The sequence below is a fragment of the Narcine bancroftii genome, chromosome 10 (assembly GCF_036971445.1).
Source record: "Narcine bancroftii isolate sNarBan1 chromosome 10, sNarBan1.hap1, whole genome shotgun sequence".
Lineage (NCBI taxonomy): Eukaryota > Metazoa > Chordata > Chondrichthyes > Torpediniformes > Narcinidae > Narcine > Narcine bancroftii.
The window spans coordinates 90,904,839-90,926,518 of NC_091478.1; the positions used below are offsets into that span (position 1 = coordinate 90,904,839).

The following is a 21,680-nucleotide window of genomic DNA, read 5'->3' on the forward strand; positions in this document are numbered from 1 at the left end:
ATATTGAGCAATCTTATTCAAAGCAGCCCCTTTTCAAGATTCCCCATCTGACTGCTGTTCTTGTGAAAATTACTGTCAATGCTTTATACTGTAAATGCACAACATTGTGCTTTCCATTTATTGTCAAGGCTGGGTGCAGTAACAGCTAAAATTCAAAGATTCTTATTCACTGACCTGGATAGGAATTCTTCTCCAAAGGTCTGGCAATACAGAGTATACTAAAACTTTCTTCTTTTTCATTGTAGAAAGTTTCTTCAAAAAGGATACGTATGGCACATGGTGAGCCACCACCAACACCCAGTTTAATTAAGTTTCCTCTGATGGTAATTTCCTGGAATTGCAATTTTATTTTTTTGTGGAACATTTAAAGAGGAAAGTTAAAAAAAAAGCTGGAAACTTCTAGAAGAATCAACAATATTTATATATACCATTAAAGCAAAATTATTGCTGCTAAATTTCCTAACTAGAATCAAATGTGCAAATCAAGAGGAATTTTTCTTCCCTTCCCCCCCTCCATATTCAGTGTAATTAATAGATCTGCATTTAATAATACTGTATGTAGATGAGAGAAATAATTATTTTAATCTTTTAATTGATAAAAGTATTTAAAATCAAATTGCACAGAAAGGAAAAAAATTCAGTGCATTAAATGCACCACTTACTTTTCCATTTAACGTCTGGTAACCACTACCAACTTCATCCACAGGATGGAGGATATATGATTCAAAGTGGACAGCAGCAAGACTGCTTCGTGACAAGCTAGCTTTGCATGGCACCAATATCTAAATTAAATTAATATGCAAAAAAAAAGTTAACAACAAGGTCTTAAAAGCCAAATTAAAAGAAAATTATCGTGCTTACAAATACAATAACATGAACTATTAAAGAAATTCTTCCATAAAACATACAACTTAGAGAGCAAATAATTTGATCAAATATTTTAAATAATAAACATTATAAAAACTACATGTATTTCTATAACTAAATTATTTTCTCCCATTATAGAATATTATTTAAGTGCACAAAAATAATAGAATTGGCCAAAATACTGTAGTCTTATCATTTGCTAGCATTTTCAAAGAGAAATGTCGGCAACATCTTCTTTGGGGATCAGTTTATCCAGCCCTTTCAATATTCTGTAGGTTTCAATGATATCTCTCCTCATCCTTCCAAACTCCAGAAGACACAGGCCCAGAGCCTTCAAAAATTCTTATGATGAGAATTCTTCTGTCATCAGCGGTCTTCCTTGAAATACCAGTCCATTTGATATTACTGAACTCACCAGAACGTTCTTTCTCAATGATAATCCAAACTATTGATTTTAGTAATCCTAAAGTGTGGGCAATGTCTCTTATTGTTTAATCTTGTTTTTCAGCCTCATAATGGTTTCTTTGGCACATCTCTGATCCCCATGTTGAGAAAGGCAACTACAGAATCCAAAGGTGATCCAAAGCTTAGAAGCAAGCCAAGCTCAAACAGACCTGAGTACTCACAAACACTTACAAAGCCAAATGTCCCAAACATTATGGTGCCCTGAAATGAGGGGACGATGTATAAAGAGTGCTGTAATTTCTACACAGTCAAACCAAAATGTATACAAATAACCTTGAAATAAAATCTAGAATGTACACTTTAATTACTAATGTAAAACTGTGGAGCACAGGGGCAAATAAAGGAACAAAGTGTCTTTGTCCCAAACATTATGGAGGGTGCTGTATGTATTTATAAGTATATTTTTAAAAATAGTGGCACACCCGGGACTGCAGAGCTGCTGTCAGTGTGGACCAGCAGAAAGCAGGGAGCGAAGTCTCAGTAATCCCCTGTGGTGTTCAACTGCCCAGTCTGACTGCCATTGGATTTATACAAGCTTTAAATGTCCTGTTAAAGGAGCTGACAGTGGTTTATTTCAGTGCCCAAGATGGCAGAGGCCATGGAGGGTTACAGACTCTGGGGAAGCAGAGGACTGGTGCAGGGCAGCAAAAAAACAGGAAGACACCCCCATTTGACAACCCACTGGATGGTGACCAGGGCAGCAGACTAGTGAGGGGCTCAGAGGTTGAAAACCACTTAGGCGGCAGGCTGTTGGTGACGAGGCAAGGAACCCATGTAGGTTACTACTGGTTACTGCTGTCAAGGGACTCACAAGAGGCTGCAGACTTCTGGAGACTCCCTGAGAGGGTGCCAGGTATCGTAACTAAAAGTAAGTTCACTATTACTATTACTGGAAATCTACAGGGTACGAGAGGGTGCTGGTGGCTTCCTGATCATGTCAGAGGTGTGCATATGCAGCTTAGATTGCCGATCATTTGGACTGACATCTGTGTAGCTGCAGAAACACTAGAGGCAAAGCCATGGTGTTACAAGCCCAGAGGACCCCAAAACCAAGCAGCAATAGATATTCACCAAGACAAATGGTTACTTAAACAAAAGTTGCTTTTAATTATATTTAAACATGAAAACAGAATTACACTTTAACCTATTACTATTAACCAACCTAACTTAACCCCCTTCTAATTCTAAGCGCACGTGTAATGTGTCTGTAAGTTTAGAAAAGTTCTCTGATTCAGTCCAATCTCACTTCTCATTTCTCCAAGTTTACTGGATGGAGGCAATTCTTATACTGTGCACAAAATTTAACATTTATAAAGTTCACCAGGCTTTGGTGCTTGAAAGGTAAATGGTGACAGCTCAGGAAGATTCTTGTCCGTTTTCAGAGAGATTTCTTGTTCCTGAACACATACTGATCCCTTTTAAATCAGCCACGTAGTGTCTTGCTGAAGAAAATTGCCCCGTCAGGGTGGAAGGTTTTTTTGAGCATGCCGGGGAAACTAAAACAAGAGGACATAGTCTCAGGTTTCGGGGGAGTAGATTTAGGACAGAGATGAGGAAAAATAGTTTTTCCCAGAGAGTAGTGAATGTTTGGAATTCTCTAATCAGGGAAGTGGTTGAGGCTGCCTCATTAAACATATTTAAAATTCGGTTAGATAAATTTTTACATGATAGAGAAATTAGGGGATATGGGGAGAAGGCAGGTAGGTGGAGTTAGGTCATAAATTAGATCAGCCATGATCGTATTGAATGGCGGAGCAGGCTCGATGGGCCATTTTTGGCTACTCCTGTTCCTACTTCCTATGTTCTCCAGATGATAACCTCTTTCTTTCAGGTCATCACATAGTTCCTTTTTGTTTATCTTATTTCAAGTGAAACATTAGGCAGCCAGTCCTCTCCTCTTGCTGAACCTCAAGGGCTTTGACCAGGCTGAACTAAGCATACACAGCCCATCTTCCAAATGAGGTTTTTCCACAAGATTGCCAGCTTGTCCTGTTTCAGTCCAAGCTGCTACTGCTAACTGTAAAACTGATCTCTCTCTCTCTCTCTCTCTCTCACTTAGAGAAAAAGCCTGTTTTACTCTCTCTGCTTGCAAAACTGTGGAAAGAGAAACCACTGTATATATTGACTTTGTATCAGAGATGTCTCAGGAACATACATCTCACAGTCAGAACGTATCTCCAGATCTCACTTTGCAATGAGCAAAACATAATTTACACATCTCCCATTTTGCAATGAGCGACCATTATTATAGAAATTTAAATAATAAATCATACTTTTTGAAAGTTCAATAATTTATCATTTTCATTGTTACTTTTTATTAATTCTCATTCTGCTAGATCATAAATCCAAGATGCTTCCCAGCATACATCTGGGAAAAATTGCAATCAGGTTGCTTCATATTGGCTGCTTTTCAGTGAGATACTTCACTAACAATTTTTTTAAAAACTATCTGGTCAATTACCTTCTCAGAATAAATTACAACTTTTATTATTCACTACAAGCTTTAATATTCTTTGATACTATACACATTTAGTACATGATACATTTTACACATAAAGGTGTACACTCCAGTTTTTAATAAAATGCTGAACATAATGAAATAATCAAGGTTTGATACAGGTAAGAGTAACCACGTATTAAATCTTATTTTTATCTGATATCTTCATAACATAGGAGGCAGCCACTGGGCTATCAAGATTATATTGGCTTTCAGAGAATTCCATCAATTGGATTCCCTTAGAGAAATATATTTTTCTAGAAGAGATAAGAGCATTTCTTAGAGAAGAGCATGTTTTTAACATTAAGCATTAGTTCTACCTAATGATGCAAGTTCTTGGTAATGTGGTGATTGTGCTTGTAAAGTACATAGTTGTTCTTGGCAAGTTCTGGGGTAATTTGATGAGGCACACAGCTCACAACGGCAACATCCCTCAATGAAGAAACTTAACAAGTTCCTTATATTTCCAGTTATTATTGGTCATCCTTCGGTTGAAGAAGACACGTTCCAGTAATAATGTACATTGGTTGAGTTTATCAGTAATTACCAGAAATCTTGAACTTTCTCCACTTGGTGATTGCCTAATACTTGAAAAAAACCTCAGAAAATATTTCTCCTCGATTAACCACAAATATTTTGCTGAAGAGCAAGATGTATTTTTAGGACATCAGAGGGGTTATGGAGGTAGGAGGGTTAGGTTACATACAAAATTATATTTCAAATCTAATCAGTGCATTAACTTTCACTTACCTTTCTAGTTATGTACTCATATCCCTGCAATTATTTAAAAAGAGCTCACACTGATGGAATTGAAAGCCCCAATATATCTGGAGGGAGGGTAGAGAGGAGTAAGGTCATGTAGCTAACTCCCTGCAAAATTGGAATGTACATCTCATGTTAAGTTTAGCAGCAGAAACTCATTAAAATATTTGCTTTCTACTTCTGGTGAGCACTTAGCCAAACTGACAAAATTGCTGGCTGAGTAAAGTTCAGAGAAGGAAGCTGCAGTCAAAGGCTCTTGGAACAGATCCAGACAATTTAGGGTCATGAGAAAAATTAAAGATGGAGAGGAAAGTTGATCCTGGGGCAGTCAGAATTTGAAACTTAGGGTTCAATTGTGGGACAGGATAGGGAGCTCTCCTGCTCTTACTGGCCTCCAAAATAGATCTATAAAAGGAACTCTCCCCTAATGTACCAGCAGTCAGCTCATTCTTTTTGCTGTTATGATTACTAAGACCAAAGAACACTAATAATAGAGCAAATTCACTGTGCAAGGCAAATTGAAGGACATAAAACTCTCCTGTCACTCATCTGACACAAATCCTAACTCCATAAATGCATCAACATGTGTCTAACCTCTAAATCCTCATGCTCCCATTTCCTACCAACTTTAGCAGCTATACAAGGTCTCAATGAAATTTAGAATCCAGAAACCTTGTATTTGCTAAAAGTGAAACCAAGTTACATAAACGTTCAAATCAACAAACATAATTGATATTAATTTGGAGGTTTAGGACAAAGATTACTGAAAAGTTAGAAATTCATTGACACTGCCATGAAATAATTCAGTGTGAAACATGGATAAAAGAGCAATGTTTGGCTCCATAATGCTTGATAGTAATATTTTATTTTTTGAATATTTTAATTTTGATTTTCAAAGACTCACACAAATCCAAACAAACAATACAATCTCACTCAACAATGGTATATAATATTCAGAGTCTGTTTTTCCCCCCGCCCCTCTCTCCTCCTTCCCATACCCTAATACCACAAGAAAAAGATATAAATTAAACAAACATTAAAAAAAAAACAATTATCAGTAAAGTCACAGACCCTTAAAGGAACTTAAGAAAAACTGAAAGTAACCTAAAATAAAAAAAGATAAGGAATAAAATACAAGGGCACGTCATCTGCGATCCACTTCATTTATCTCAATCATTCCACGACTGGCACAGATTATTTTATTTAGAAGGGGTATAATTAAATCTGCGCACCAATGTGTTGCCACACCATAACAAATGTGTCATATTTCCTCCTTAAATTGTACATGATTTTCTCCAGGGAAATACAATTCTTCATTTTTGTATTCCATCGTGTAATATTTAGTTGGGAGTTGGACTTACACGTGATCGCTATACATTTCCTGGCTACTGCCAAGGCGACCTTCACAAGCTGAATTTGGTTCTTTTACAGTTTAAAAACATACATCCATAATGTTCCCCAGAAGGTACAATTCTGGATCCAGTGGAAAATCCACCTTTGTAATTTTTTTTTTCAGAATGTCCCCCACATCCTCCCAGAAGGATCTCACTTTGTACACATCCAGGTTGAATGCATAAAGATTCCAGTATGGAGCACACCTAGAACACATTGCTTGATAAAATATTGAGACACAAATATTCAGTCCCCAATATACAAAATCTTTCATTATGGATGCAAATGAATAAAGGTAAATCTTTTCAGACTTCTTTATAAGAATGTCAGAGAATACTCACAATCCCATGTAGCTCTGCTACACGGTTGGAGGCCTCAGGCTTCTGCTTCTGAAGGGCTAAATAGAAAGGGTTTCTTGAAATATCTTCATCATACATATCCATGGACCCCAAACACTGTGCACTAAATTTCAACTGTGCAAGAAATAGAAAATATCATCATTTAACTGTAATGTTCAATATTAATACAACAGTTACAAATTTTGTAGCATTATATCCACAAGAAAATGTTTTACCCAATAAACATAACAAATATCAAAGGAGTTTAATTAGATCACACTTACGATAGAGGCAATTAAAAAAACAAAGTGCGAGATCCACCAGGCTATGCAGAAATGCTCAGATACATCAACCACTATCTATCCAAGGAACAATAGTGAATGCAAAGGGTCTTAGGATCACAGCATTTTTTTCCCCAGCTGTTACAAAGCCAAAGGACCCCAAAACCCAGCAGCAATAGACATTCACCAAGACAAGTGGTTTTTAAAACAAAAGTTATTTTTAATCAACTTCAAACATGAAAATAGAATCAAACTTTAACTTATTTCTATACATACTAAACTATACTCTATACTAACCCAAATTAACCCCCTTCTAATTCTAAGCGCATGTGTATGTAATATGTGTGTAAATTCAAGATAAGTCATTTGATTCAAAGTTCAATCTCACTTCTCCTTCTTCCAAGTTCTCTGGTTGCAGGCAATCACCATACTGTGCACAGAATTCAACATGTATAAAGTTCACCAGGCTTTGGTGCTTGAAAGGTAAATGTTTACTGCTCAGGAAGGTTGTTGTAGGGTTTGCAGAGATTGATTTTTTGTTCCAGGACTTCCACGACTGAAGTAACACACACACACACACACACACACACACACACACACACAACCCAGGAGTGACCTTTCTGTGCACTCTGTCAAAACCCTTGAAAAGGGCTTCCAACAGCCAGAGGATCTCTGCATTCCATTCATTTTATGGCGCCAGTTCAATTAACACCTCCTTGTGAAAGGTGCTTCCATTCTCCAGAGATCTTCAGTATTTCTTCAGTCGTTCAAACAAGATCGGTTTTAAAATGTGTGTATGTATGTAACCTACTCTAAATCTTACAAACTCCCCAAAATATTATAGTCATTACACCAGCATTGACTACATTTTGGTTTCTGATTCACTGCAATCTTTTGGTTCAATCCAACTTCCTTGGTTGAGCAGCACGGTTAACGTAGCTGTTTGCGCAGTGCTATTATAGCACCAGTAACCCGGGTTACCAGTAACCAAGTCTACCACCGTCTGTAAGAAATCTGTAACTTCACCCAGTGTCTGCGTGGAGTTTCCTCCGGGTGCTCAAGTTTTCTCCCATCTATCAAAATGTACCAGGGGTTGTAGGTTAATTGGTGTATTTGAGCAGCACAGGGTTTTGGGTCAGAAAGGCTCATCACACTGTGCTGTATGTCTAAATTTTTTTTTAATTAACAAACTGAGAAATATTAAATAAATTTGAATTTGGGGAGCATTTATTGGTCAGAAACCATAATATTTCTGAGAGAAAGCTATCTCTACATTAAAGCTGAAATGTCATATTTTGGAATACCTTCCAAAAACCTCACACCACCCAGGTTCAATCTGAACCTTGAGTCGCTTTCGTATGTTTTGTCAGTTACTTCCTTCAGATTTAGGATTGTTCAGAGAAAATTAAGTGATTAAAAATAAGAGGAATTTTTTGGTCATCTGAGAAGGAACATGTTTCAGGGCTATGGGTATAATTAAGAGGGAAGTAGACTCGTGGGTATTACTCTGCTGGGAACAATCTGCCTAATCGCACTGACCTGCACCCAGTCCACAGCCGTCCATACCTTTCCCATCTGTCCAAATTCTTGTTAAATGTTAAAAGTGAGCCTGCATTCACCACTTCACCTAGCAACTTGTTCCACACTCCCACCACTCTCTTTGTGAAGAAGTTCCCTCTAATATTCCCCCTAAACCTTTCCCCTTTAAACCATATCCTCTGGTTTGTATCTCACCTACCCTCAGTGGAAAAAGCTTACCTATATTTACTCTGTCTTGACCCCTCATAATTTTAAATACCTCTATCAAATCTCCCCTCATTCTTCTATGTTCCAGAGAAAAAACCTGCTTAACCTTTCCCTGTAACTCAGTTCATGAAGTCCGGACAACATCCTGCATTCTCTGAATCTTATTGATATCTTTCCTGTAGTTAGGTGATGGAAATTGCACACAATACTCCAAAGTTGGCCTCACCAATGTCTTAGATGACTTTATCATAACATCGCAACTCTAATACTCAATACTTTGCTTTATGAAGGCAAGAATGCCAAAAACTCTCTTTATAACTGTAGCTACTTGTGACACCACTTTCAGGGAATTATATATTCCCAGATCCTTCTTTTCTACTGCACTCCTCAACACCCTATCATTTACCATATATATCCTTTCTTGGTTTGTCCTTCCATAAACCAACACCTCACACTTGTCTGCATTAAATCCCATCTCAGCCTATTTTTCCAGATCCTTCTGAAAGCTTTGAAAACCTTCTTCACTGTCCATAACACCTCCAATCTTGGTGTTATATACAAACTTACTGATCCAATTTACCACATTATCATCCAGATCAATGATATAGATGACAAACAACAATGGACCCAGCACTGATCCTAGAGGCCCACCACTCATTACTGGCCTCCAGTCTGAGAAGCAACCATCCACCACCACCCTCTGGCTTCACCCATATAGCCAATGTCAAATCCAGTTTATTACTTCACCATGTATAGAGCTTCCGAATCTTCCTGACTAACCTTGCATGTGGGACCTTATCAAATGCCTGACTAAGTCCATGTAGACGAGATCCACAGTCTTTCCTTCAAATTTCCTGGTATCCTTCTTAAAAAAACTATCAGATTGGTTAAACACGACCTACCATGCACAGAGCATGTTCATTATCCCAAATCAGTCCTTGGTTATTAAAATAATTGCATATCTGAGCTCTTTAAACACCTTCCATTAATTTATCTACTACTGACATCAGGCTCACTGGCTTACAACTTCCAGGATTTCTTTTAGAGCTTTTTTTTAAAAAAGAAACAAAGGAACAATGTGAGCTACCCTCCAATTCTCTGCCACCACATCTGTGGATATTTTAAATATTTCTGCCAGAGACCCTGAAATTTCTACACCAGCCTTCCTCAAGATCCGAGGGAATAACCTGTCAGGATTTATTCACCCTTATTTGCTTTAAGACAGCAAGTACCTCCTCCTCTTTAATTGTATCAATTCCATGACCTCACTGCTTGTTTTCCTAACTTCCCTCAACTCTGTGCCAGTTTCCTGAGTAAATACTGATGCAAAAAATGTTAAGATCTCCGTTATTCCTTTTGGCTCCATACATATTTGACCACTATGATCTTCAAGGGGACCAATTTTATCCTTTACAATTCTTTTGGTCTTAATATACCTGTGGAAACCCTTAGGATTTTCCTTCACTTTGTCTGCCAAATCAACTTCATGTCTTCCTTTAGCCTTCCTGAATTCTTTCTTGAGGCTTTTCTTGCACCTTTATACTCCTCAGGTGCTTCATTTGCACCATGGTGCTATACCAGTTATACACCTCTCTTCTTTCAAATCAGATTCCCAATATCCTCAAAAACCAAGGTTCCCTATGTCTGTTAACTTTGCCTTTAATCCTGACAGCAACACAAACTCTGTACACTCAAACTTTCACCTTTGAAGGTCCCCATTTACCTCTCACATTTTTGCCAGAAAACAATTTATCCCATCCATGCATTCTCATTCCTTTTTCATTTCCTCAAAATTGCTCTTTCTCCAATTGAGAATTTGAACAGGAGGATCAGACTATCCTTCTCCAAAATTAACGAAACTAATGGTTACATTATGATTACTGAACCCAAAATGTTCCCCTACACATACTTCTGTCACCTGTCCTGCTTCATTCCCAATAAGAGATCCAGTTTTTGCACTCTCTCTAGTTGGTACTTCAATAAATTGATTAGAAAACTTTCCTGAATAAATTTTTACAAGTTCCAAGCCAACTAACCTTTTTACGATATGGGAGTCACAATCAATATGTGGGAAGTTAAAATCTCCTACTATCACAACCTTATGTTTCCTGCAGCTGTCTGCTATCTCTCTACAAATTTGGTCTTCCAATTCTCGATGACTACTGGGCGGTCTATAATACAACCCGATGAGCTGGGTCATACCTTTCCCATTCCTCAGCTCCACCAATATAGCCTCAGTCAACAAACTCTCTGGTCTGCTCTGTCCGAACACAGCTGTGACATTTTCTCTGACGGGTAGTGCCAGTCCTCTCCCTTTCATCATCACACCCTACCACATCTGAAACACTGCAACCCCAGAACATTAAGCTGCCAGTCCTGACCCTCTGCAACCAAGTTTCTCTAATGGCCACAAGGAAAAATTTCCATGTGCCAATCTACGCTGTAAACATACCAAACTGAATACATTTCAATAAATATGTAATGTTCTCAACTGCTACTGTTTTTTTTCAGCTGGTGCTCCTCCTTCTCCTTCCCCTTCCTTTTTATTCAGAAATCCGCCTGATTTTCAGCACTCCTGAAAAAAGGATCAGGCCTGAGACATCAACTGCATTTTGCTTCCTGTCGATCCTGCATGACCTGCTATGTTTCTCCAGCACTTTTGTGGACTGCACTAGACCCCAGCTTCTGTGCACTTTCTGGATTTCTGCTGCTTTTTCCCCACTTTCCAACTTGTGACATTCAATTTCCCAAAAATTAATATTCCACAGTCTGACAAACATCAGGCAAGACAAAGGGTGGATGACAGGACAAAAGGTAATCGTGTCACTGCACCACATTTCAAAAACAATTTGGAAAGAGCAACATTTAGATAATTTGAACACTACATTTCTAATCTGGTTGGAGGCATTGTTATTGTATTCTGTACATCACATACATACTAAAACCCCAAAACTGGCGGAGATCCAGAACAGGGAGCGGAGATACGTTGCTGCTTCACAGAGTCCTATCGCCCAATCCTAATGTTAACAGCTCCATACTGGCTTTAAATGGCTTTTTAAAAGGAACCGACTGTTTTTATTTAAATCCTGCAACCATGGGCTCTGTGCCCAAGATGGCAGTGCCCATACTGGCAGTCAACCAAGAGGGACTGCAGCTCCAGGGGATAAGCTGACAGGCACAGGGCACTAGAAATGGGGAAAATACCTTCTGTTGAGAGGGAGAAGCATGGGAGACAACTCTAAGAGGAAGGGATCACAGCAGCAGGCCAGCAATGGCCTCAGCACCTGAAGGGCCCACAGAGGCTGCAGGCAGTTGGCGACAAGGTTGAAAAACTCATACAGGCTGCAGGCGACTTGCGCTCAAAGGGCCCACGCAGACGACTGGCTCATGGCAACCAGGTATTGTAACCAGGATTCCAGAAGGTGCTGAGGGCAGAAGGCTTGCTTAAGGACCTCAGACGCTGAAGGCTTCCTGATTGTAACTGAGGTTTGGATCTTGATCTTGGGTCGTTGATGGTTAGAATTGGAGTCTATGCAGCTGCAAAGGCTGCAGGAGCACTGCAGGCAACATTCAGCATCTGAAGGGACTCTTATTTTGCTTATTTTTCTCCTTATGTTAGCGGCACTGGGCAATGCTTATGACGACTCTTTGTTTGCCATACGGCAGAGGAAATGAAGTATATCTTGTATATTACTTTTTTAATGTAGTATTACGTTGTAGCGGCCTGAAATTGAACAGGCCTAATGTGGTGGACAATGTGGAGATTAAGGAAGAGGGAGTGTTGGATCTTCTTAAAAACATCAAGAGTGATGTCCCCAGGGCCGGATGCGATATACGCCAGGCTGCTGTGGGAAGTGAGGGAAGAGATAGCTGGAGCAGAAGCTATGATCTTTGAGTCCACTTTGGCTGCAGGGGAGGTGCCGGAGGATTGGAAAATGGCAAATGTAGTCTCCTTGTTTAAAAAAGGTAATAGGGAGAATCCTGGGAATTATAGACCAGTGAGTTTTGCGTTAGTGGTGTGCAAACTAATGGAGAGGTTTCTTTTTGTAATTCTTTATTTATCGCACTATGAACCATATCAACCAATATATTTACAGATGCATCTCTTTAAATATTCACAGTGACATTTTCTCTTTTTCTCTCCCTTCCCCCTTTCCACCCCCCTGCAAAAAACAGTAAATATTGAACATATAAAATACAATAAAACAATATCTTTATACAAAAGGAATACAAACTAAAAAGATGTATCATCTACTTATTCACATTAAATCTGATCGTGTTTATCTTCTTATCATTTTAGGTGGTGGTGGTGGTCTGAGGCTTGCTCTTTCTGTTATGTTCCATATATAGTTCCCAGATTCTTTCAAACATTGTAACTTTGTCTTTTAAACTATATGTGATTTTTTTTTCCCCAATGGGATACATTTAAACTTGGTTATATATTCCGTTAATATTTATAGTCATATTGTCCAACGTGGCCACCTCATATCTTTATTTTCCTTCTTTTCCGCCTCTTTACCACCTCCATCCCTTTTTCCCCATCACTGTTTTTTAAGTTTTCAATGTATGACAACGCACTTAAGACATGAAATACCCCAACAATCCCCACAAGCAATAACCTTTTAACCCCAAATGAACCTCCACTCCTTGGATTGCCCCTTGTCCCTTGACGACAACCACAACTCCTCTTTCCATTCGGTTTGCGAACTTACTCGCAAGCGTCAAATAATTTCGCAGTGACCATTTTTCTCCCACCCTTCAGAGAACACTATTTTCCTATACTTATAACAAAGCTCTCTCTTTTTTCCCCTTCTCTTATCCATATTTAAATCTTTATATATCCATTATCTTTACTTTATATTTTTACATATTTTTGTATATTTTCTTGCCGGTCATCCTTCTTGTCACTCATCCTCCTCTCCTCCCGTCCTGCAAATGTTCAGCAAATTCTTGAGCTTTCTTTGGGTCCGAGAACAGTCTATTCCATTCCCCAGGAATGAATACTTTGAGTACTGCTGGATATCTTAATATAAAGTTATAACCTTTCTTCCATTAGATTGTTTTCGCCGTGTTGAATTCCTTCCTCTTCTTTAAAAGTTCGAAGCTTATGTCCGGGTAAAAAAATATTTTTTGTCCCTTATATTCCAACGGCTTATTGTCTTCTCTAATCTTCTTTCTTGCCTGCTCCAGTATGTTTTCTCTTGTCATATATCTTAGAAATTTTACCAATATACATCTTGGATTTTGATGTGGTGGCGGTTTCAGTACTAGTGCTCTATGCACCCTTTCAATTTCTATTTCTTCATGTGAATCTGAGGTTCCCAGAACCTTTGGGATCCATCCTTTTATAAATTCCTTCATATCTGACCATTCTTTGCCTTCTTTCAGGCCCACTATTTTTGTGTTGTTTCGCCTACTGTAGTTTTCCAATACATCAATTTTTTGTGACAATAAATCATGTGTCTTTAATTTTTTTTGCTCTCTTCCAACTTCCCTCTTAAATCATTCATCTCCATTTCTACAGCAGCTTCTCGTTCCTCCACATTTTCTCTTTTCCCTATTTCTGTCTTCAGCTCTTTTCCTTTCTCCTTTGATTGAACTAAATTCTAATGATAGCCATTTTTTTAATGACCTCATTTGTTCTTCAAAAAAGGCTTTATCTAAACTTTGTCCTTCTATTTTACCTTCTTTCCTTTGAAATTCTTGGTCTTCTTCTGTGTCTGTATCTATGTCTGTGTCATCTTCATCCTTCTCTGGTGAGCTGCTTGTATCCTTGCTGGCCCTCCCGCTGCTGCAGGTCGACCCATTGTCGGGCCTCCCGCTGCTGCAGGTCGACCCATTGTCGGGCCTCCCGCTGCTGCAGGTCGACCCATTGTCGGGCCTCCCGCTGCTGCAGGTCGACCCATTGTCGGGCCTCCCGCTGCTGCAGGTCGACCCATTGTCGGGCCTCCCGCTGCTGCAGGTCGACCCATTGTCGGGCCTCCCGCTGCTGCAGGTCGACCCATTGTCGGGCCTCCCGCTGCTGCAGGTCGACCCATTGTCGGGCCTCCCGCTGCTGCAGGTCGACCCATTGTCGGCCCTCCCGCTGCTGCAGGTCGACCCATTGTCGGCCCTCCCGCTGCTGCAGGTCGACCCATTGTCGGCCCTCCCGCTGCTGCAGGTCGACCCATTCTCGGCCCTCCCGCTGCTGCAGGTCGACCCATTGTCGGGCCTCCCGCTGCTGCAGGTCGACCCATTGTCGGGCCTCCCGCTGCTGCAGGTCGACCCCCTGCCGGTCACCCCATTGCCACTCACCCTCTTCCAGCCCTTCATTCTCTTTCTCACCACTCTTCTTTTCTTCTTTCTTGCTTACTTCCCCCAACCGAACGCCCTGATACTGGGCATCTCTCAGCTGGCTGCTCCGCAGCTGGCCACTCCTCAGCTGAATCCCCCGCCCACCGACGTTAACCTTTTCTTTTACTTGCACATGCTCAGTTGCGCACCTCTTCTTTGCTCTGAGAGCCATTTTTGAAGCCCGCCTGTCGGGAGGACACCGTTCCACTGGACTGGGGACTCACAAACACCGGAGATCAGCCACTCCTCTCCACGGTGGCTCTCTGCTCCGACGTACTGGTAAGGCCTTCTTTCTTCTCCATTGATTTTCCTTCTTCCCTTTTCTTTGTTATTCTTACTTTTTCTCTTTTGGGTACCATCTTCTGTCTCTTCTTTGTAACTTTATCTTTCTCTTCCTGTATTTTGTGTTTATTGAACTGTTTTTCACACTTTTTTTTTCTTTTCTCTGGAGAGGCTGGTTCCACTCAACCAGCCACTGACTCACCCGAGAGGTTTCTTAAGGACAGGATCTATGAGCATTTGGACAAGTACAATCTACTCAAGGATAGTCAACATGGCTTTGAGAAGGGAAGGTCGTGCCTCAGGAGTCTGAGATTTTTGAGGAAGCAACAAAGGAAATTGAGGAGGGTAGGGCAATAGATGTGGTCTACATGGATTTTAGCAAGGCATTTGACAAGGTCTCTCACAAGAGATTAATTCAAAAGTCATGAGGCACAGGATTAGTGGAATCTTGACGGCAAGAATAAAAAATTGGTTTGTAGGAAGTAGAGAGTAGTAGTGGAAGCAAAGTATTCTGCCTGGAGGTTGTTGACTAGTGGAGTGCCGCAGGGATATGTTCTGGGACCCCCTGCTCTTTGTGATTTTTATTAATGGCCTGGATGAAGAAGCAGAAGGATAGATCAGTAGGTTTGTGGATGACACAAAGGTTGGATGGGTTGTGGATGGAGCTGAAGTTTGTCGAAGATTACAAGAGGATATAGACTGGATACAGAGTTGGGCAGAAAAGTGGGAGATGGATTTCAATTCAGATAGGTATGAGGTGATGTATTTTGGTAGGACAAACCAGAAGGCTGAGTATTGGGTAATGGTCAGTTACTTAAGAGTGTGGATGAACAGAGGGGTGAAAATCCATACATCCTTCAAGGTCACCGCACAGGTTGATAGGATAGTTGGGCTTCATTAATGAGGTGATTGAGTTCAGGAGCAGAGAGGTCATGTTACAACTCTACAAATCTTTGGCAAGACCACACTTTTGTGTTCGGTTCTGATCACCTCATTATAGGAAGGACGTTGAAGCTAAAGAAAGGGTGCAAAGAAGATTTAACAGGATGTTGCCTGGATTGGAAACAAGTCTTATGAGGCAAGGTTAACTGAGCTAGGACTTTTCTCTTTGGAGTGTAGAAGGATGAGATGAGACTTGATAGAGGCCTACAAGATTATGAGAGGCATAGATAGGGTGGGCAGCCTGCACCTGTTTGCCAGGGTAGGATCAGCAAACACCAGAGGATACATGTACAAAATTAAGCGAGGGAAGTTTAGGGGAGACATCAGGGGTGTTTTTTTTTATTGTGGGTGCCTCCAATGCCTTGCTAGGGATGGTGGAGGAGGCTGAAACATTAGGAGACTCTTAGACAGACACATGAATGAAAAAAAAGAGGGTTATGTGGTAGGGAGGGTTTAGTATTTTTTTGGGAAGGACTATATAGGTTGGCAAAACATTGAGGGCCGAAGGACTTGTACTGTGCTGTTTTGTTCTATGTTCCAAGTATTCTTGCTATTTAAGTGTAAAGCAATTATTTATGGTCCAATTAAAACTTAATTAATTCCTGCAAGATATATATGAATTTCAGAAATGTTAACACAAAGAAACAAAATTGTATTTGTGTTAAGGCATTTTACATAACACGTTTCATAACCAGGAAATACTAAAGCACGTCAACAAACTAAGTACTTTTGAGGACAAATGCACATAAACAAATCACCTCAAACAACAGATAAATGGCCACATCACACGTTTGATTGTGATGTTGGACAAGGCATAAATAGCAAGCAAAATCCCACTCTTCCCCAAATGGCAACGGGTATATTCAAATAAATTGAACAGGGAAAGGGTATCAATTTAAAGATGATTAAATTACACATCCAAATTATGCAACGCTACCTCAGTCTCTCCCCAAGATTAAATGCTCAAATCTGATGTCGAGTTTGGAGCCAAACTCTTGATTTAGATCAGAGCCAAGACTGGTATTCCATAAGCAATTAATACCCGAGGAAAGATTTTGATATCACCTTGACCTGTGCTATTGGCCGGAACACAACCGACAAAAAGAGGTTTCACATCAACTCATGTTATGTCCTCAATAGATTCAGCGGCTTGTTTTCACATCACCCACTGTAACTGGCCACAATTCACGGAATGGGTACGTGTCATAGCTCAGTAGTATTTGCTAATCGTTAAATGCGATTTCCGGCCTATTCATTTCCCGAAAGAAGATGAGAACTCTTCCCTTTCTCGGTTACATCAGAGAGCGATGTAACTGAAACCCTGGGAGACAAGTTGTATCCGTTTTTAAATCAAACGAGCCGCCACCTTCTGTACAAGTTCGCTGAAAGCAGACAGGCCTCTCAGACCGACTCAACCCCAGAAATTTCTCGTCTCACACGGTTCTCCTGGAGGGTTTATTTCATATTCGAACGCAGGACAGAGGACTTACCAAATCGGAGAGCACTGCGTCATTTCGCCCTCACTTCACGCTCAACTTTCCTGCACGGTTCCGTGTTACTGACAGCGGAAACAATGTTGCCAGCCATGTGATTGACACTATTGTGAACCAGTCAGAGGTGGAGGGTGGGGGGAAAGTCGCACATCCAGCCATGGTCTCTCAAACAACTGGCGCCCCCGTGAGACACCTCTGCACCATCAGTGGCAGTGAATGGAAACATTTGGCGGCAGGTTTCACTTCCTGGTTTAGGGAGCACGTGATAAATTGCTGGTATTTCATCTGACGATTGAAGCAATGGACTGATTCACGAAGGCGTCGAGGTTGAATGTGGCTCCATTGTAACTCGGGTGCAATAACTGATGAAAATTGGTCAAAAGGCGAGAAAAAAATGTCAAATCTGTTATGCGTTTGGATGAATGCTTACCATTGTAAGCATTCATGCTTACATTGAGGTAAGATTATTGTATCCAATGGGATAATTAAGCGGTATGAGTTCGAATGTGTTCTGAATTATTATTAAAATATTGCGCTAATACATTTAGAAGTCATACCTCAAATACATTTGAAGGGATTATAGATGGGCATTAAAATGGTGAAGGATGAATGTCAGATGCTTTTGGAAGCCCTGAACAAAGTATCGGCTTGTTATCGGCATTTGGTGATCTGTGTTGGTGGGACATCGGACTCGCAAAACTTACGGGAAGAACTGAAGAAAATCCGACGAAAAGCACGGGTGTTAGCAGTTGCTAACAAAACTCGACTGATAACTATTTTAAGAGATAAAACTATCACCAAAGATGATCGAGCAGAATTTGAACGGCTGTGGGTCCTGTTTTCTGTGTGTATGGAGATTTTGGAATTCGACATGAGAAGGGCTTTGGAACTCGGTCATGAGTTTCCACTGAATGATCCCACAAAACATCGGATTCAGACGGGGATGATTGGCTCAACATCGGTTGTAGCCGCCCGTGGTATGAATATTCCGAATATGAAATATGAAGAGAGGAGCAACATAGACACTGTTGACTTAAACGATTTGGAACAAGAGATTAATGAAGTGGCGGAAATGACATACGAAATGGAAATGAAAGTGAACGTCCTTCAGTGGACAGTGGAAGCAAAACAAGGGCCCGGTTCTGAGCTCAAATCAACCGCCAATGCCGGTGCTTCGCTTGCTGTGAGGTCCGTGAGCGGTCGTGGCAATGATCAGCTCTGTCACTGCGACGCCAGTAAGGTCGTTGCTGGAGTGATGTTCGGCGCTGTCGTGATCATCGCCATTGTTCTGGCTGTGTGTGTTGTAAAATTGTCTTAATGCGTCTGTATTATTTTCCATTTTAGGGGGATTTAATTGGGGTCCTTTTGTCCAATTGTGATTTGTTTGGGGGTGAAATTGTGCTGCAAAACTGTACATGCTACAGTAGAAGGGTACAACCTATTCGAGTATTTCAATTGAAATGTATTATGGCAATAACTAATGTTATTGATGTTCGGAAGTCAGCTGCATTTTTTGTTACTGTACCCGCCGTTAGAATCAAATGTTATCTTAATTTTTGTTAAAGGAGCCAACTGCGAAATGCTAACTCTTCATTTCCGACAACTAAAAATTTGCGAAAGGTTTTTTGTCTTAGTCACTGTTTAGTTCTATGTACTGCTAAGAGCGCTGAGAAATTAAACACGGATTTCACTTGTTGCAGTCGTTAGATTAGGAACTGTCAACAATAGACAGTCACTATTCGCCAATTCATCAAGAATATCAGGGAAAATCAAAAGAATAAATCAGAATTGATTGTCATGAACATGTCACGAAATCTGTTGTTCTGAGGCATTACAGGTGCAAAAAATGTGGTAAATTATATTTGCAAAATAAATTAGTGCAAAAGAATAGAAAAGCGAGGTCGTGTTTGTGGTTCACTGCTCGTTCGGAAATTTGATTGCGGAGTGGAAGAAGCTCTTTTTGCGCCGTTGGATGTTCATTTTCAGGCTCCTGCACCTCCTTCCTGATGAGAGTCCTTAAGGGCAGAGGCTGCTTTCTTCAGACTGCATCTTGAATCTGTCCTTGATGGAGTAAAGTCTGATGGCGCTGGCTGAAATCACAACTCTAACCTTTTTCCTATTCTGGTCACTGGCACCTTCATACCAGTCAGAATGCTCTCCACGGTAGAAATTTGCAAGTCTGGTGCATGGAGGGAGGGACTCGCTGTGCCAGGGAGCAGTTAGGATGAAAATTAAAATATTTTAAGTCGAGTAAACACAAAGCGGAAGGAAATATCAAGAAAATATAACATTGAGGTTCAATTGTACACAACTGTTGCAGTGGTCTGGTTCTGCCAATATATTTAAATATAGTTGATACATTGACAAATATAAATTCCAGAACAATGCAACACTTCTTCACTTGAACATCCTCTGAAAATGCTTTTTGGTAAATGGCTACATTGCTGAAGAAATTGTCTGTAAATTATTCAGTATTACTTCCCAGCTGTTATGTTTAATTTATTTTGAATAAAATACATGTTCTCGTACCCTACATCCTCTGTAATGTTGAAAAAAATATCAATTCATTTGTGATTTACAAGAGTTGCATTCAATCTTATTAAATTGCTGACTACCTCTGTCTGAACTGCATTTTAACTGACAATAGGTTCACAACTGGGTTTTCTTAAACTGACACCATATCGTTGCCATCTTCAACCAACTTCCTTCAGCACCCTTGGTATTGATTCTCAAATCATTCATACAATTCCTTGCCTTACTCTCAGTCCTGTCAAGCCAAGTGCAACCAAGCAAGTTCTTGAAATGGCTCTCGTTTAGGTCACGATACGATAACGCTGATTCCCAATGACATCTGTTCCATTCTTTAGCTAAATGTTGCATCATTTAAAACATGACATCCCATTACATGTGTACATTGACAACAATTCGCTGTATTTTTGTCACTTTTGACCCCTACGGCTCTAAACGACCATCTACTTTGGTCTTTTAACTTAACTCTACCAATTATAGCTATGTCTTCACTAACAAACACTTAAGGTCCATAATTATATTCTAAATTCATACGTCAACCCCCCCCCCGCCCCGTACTGAGAGTTTGTCATGTACAATGTACAGATGCACCGAAATTCTTGATATACCAACAACAAAATTTATACATTAGATTACCACAATAAGCCAAGACAAAGATAATAAATATAAAAGTATGAATACATATTCAGTTTAAGAAAAATGTTTCAACGGTACGTTGACTTTGAATTCAAGTGCCCCTGCCGGTTGATACAATCGAGCAACTTTAACCTCTGCAGATCAACGTTCATTACGTAAAAATGAAGCCACGCCAAAGTCTTGGATTAAAACCTTCAAAAAGGACCCCAATACAATTAAAAACTAATTTTACACTATAAATTGATCAAATGTACATCTCCTGGACAACGCTGCTTGGGATTCCCTTCCGTTCGCACTTTGATGGTGGGGTTAAATAAATTCTGTCCTGTAACCAAAGTTAATACTAACCCTCGAATTATGTCGGCTTCAAACGACTGCCTTTTATAATTACACAAAGCGTATTTAATAACGTAGTTTAAATTGAGCACAATTTGGCTGGAATAATGCTAACACCCGACAAAGGGAAATTAAAACCAATATAAATCTGGACTGCAGTTTTTAGATACACTTTTGTAATGAATTTAATTTCGCGAATTAATGCAAACAATTAATGAACTGAACCATTTGTCATGCTTAAGACGAACACTTAACTGAAATAAATTATGCCAACGAGTGTATATCGAAATGTTTCGTTCACTTGTAACCCATTCTTCTCCTTTTACACAATAGTGCAGCGAATCTCATTTTTTTCTCAAAAAAAAGCTTTCCCTCTGTAACCTAGCACTCCATGGGAAATGGAGTGGCATTTGGGGGATTGTAATATCGACATTGGCTAATTTCCCAAACACGTCGAATTATTTCTTCAAATGCAAAACTCCACAAGCGGGAACCCATTGAAAATTGTGGATAGATAATATCACAGGAAGTGGGTCATGAATCATTAGATGACCCCGTTTGGTCCGTCGGGGCAAAGCTTTATGTTGGCCCCATCCATTTTGACCGATCGGTTTGTGTACTCCTGCACTGCTATATTGAGCCTGGATGCAACCTTGAGAAACTGCAACTGATCTTAGTCTGGCCACATATCAGCCTTTTCTACGTAATATTTAATTCTACTTCAAGTATCCCATTTACTGTGTGTCTGTATCAGTCATTATCTATGCTTACTTGTGCACTT

General features: G+C 40.0%; 3 protein-coding genes across 11 annotated transcripts in view; 2 read left to right on the forward strand and 1 right to left on the reverse strand.

Annotated features, from left to right (window-relative positions):
- Positions 1-18,607, reverse strand: part of ankrd27 (ankyrin repeat domain 27 (VPS9 domain)) — an 80,520-nt gene extending 61,913 nt beyond the window's left edge. For 2 of the 9 annotated variants that reach the window (XR_011345871.1, XM_069901789.1), the window contains exons 1-5: positions 18,480-18,607; positions 17,396-17,760; positions 6,325-6,456; positions 663-782; positions 175-331 (exon numbers count right to left, since the gene is read on the reverse strand). Coding sequence is in view for 7 of the 9 variants with exons in the window: in XM_069901789.1 (XP_069757890.1) it covers positions 175-331; positions 663-782; positions 6,325-6,426 (379 nt within the window). In the remaining 2 variants the exon portion in view is untranslated. Of the gene's footprint in view, positions 1-174; positions 332-662; positions 783-6,324; positions 6,457-16,970; positions 17,114-17,395; positions 17,766-18,479 lie in introns of those variants that run through there. The other 7 variants (XR_011345872.1, XM_069901790.1, XM_069901784.1 and 4 more) reach the window with 6 other exon arrangements.
- tdrd12 (tudor domain containing 12) overlaps positions 16,768-21,680 on the forward strand; it is a 142,620-nt gene continuing 137,707 nt past the window's right edge. The window contains exon 1 of the mRNA XM_069901768.1: positions 16,768-17,856. The gene's annotated coding sequence lies outside the window, so the exon portion shown is untranslated. The remainder of the gene's footprint in view (positions 17,857-21,680) is intronic.
- LOC138744922 (regulator of G-protein signaling 9-binding protein) lies at positions 17,856-20,024 on the forward strand. The gene has a single exon (XM_069901791.1). The coding sequence runs from the start codon at positions 17,982-17,984 to the stop codon at positions 18,714-18,716; it is 735 nt and encodes a 244-aa protein (XP_069757892.1). The 5' UTR covers positions 17,856-17,981; the 3' UTR covers positions 18,717-20,024.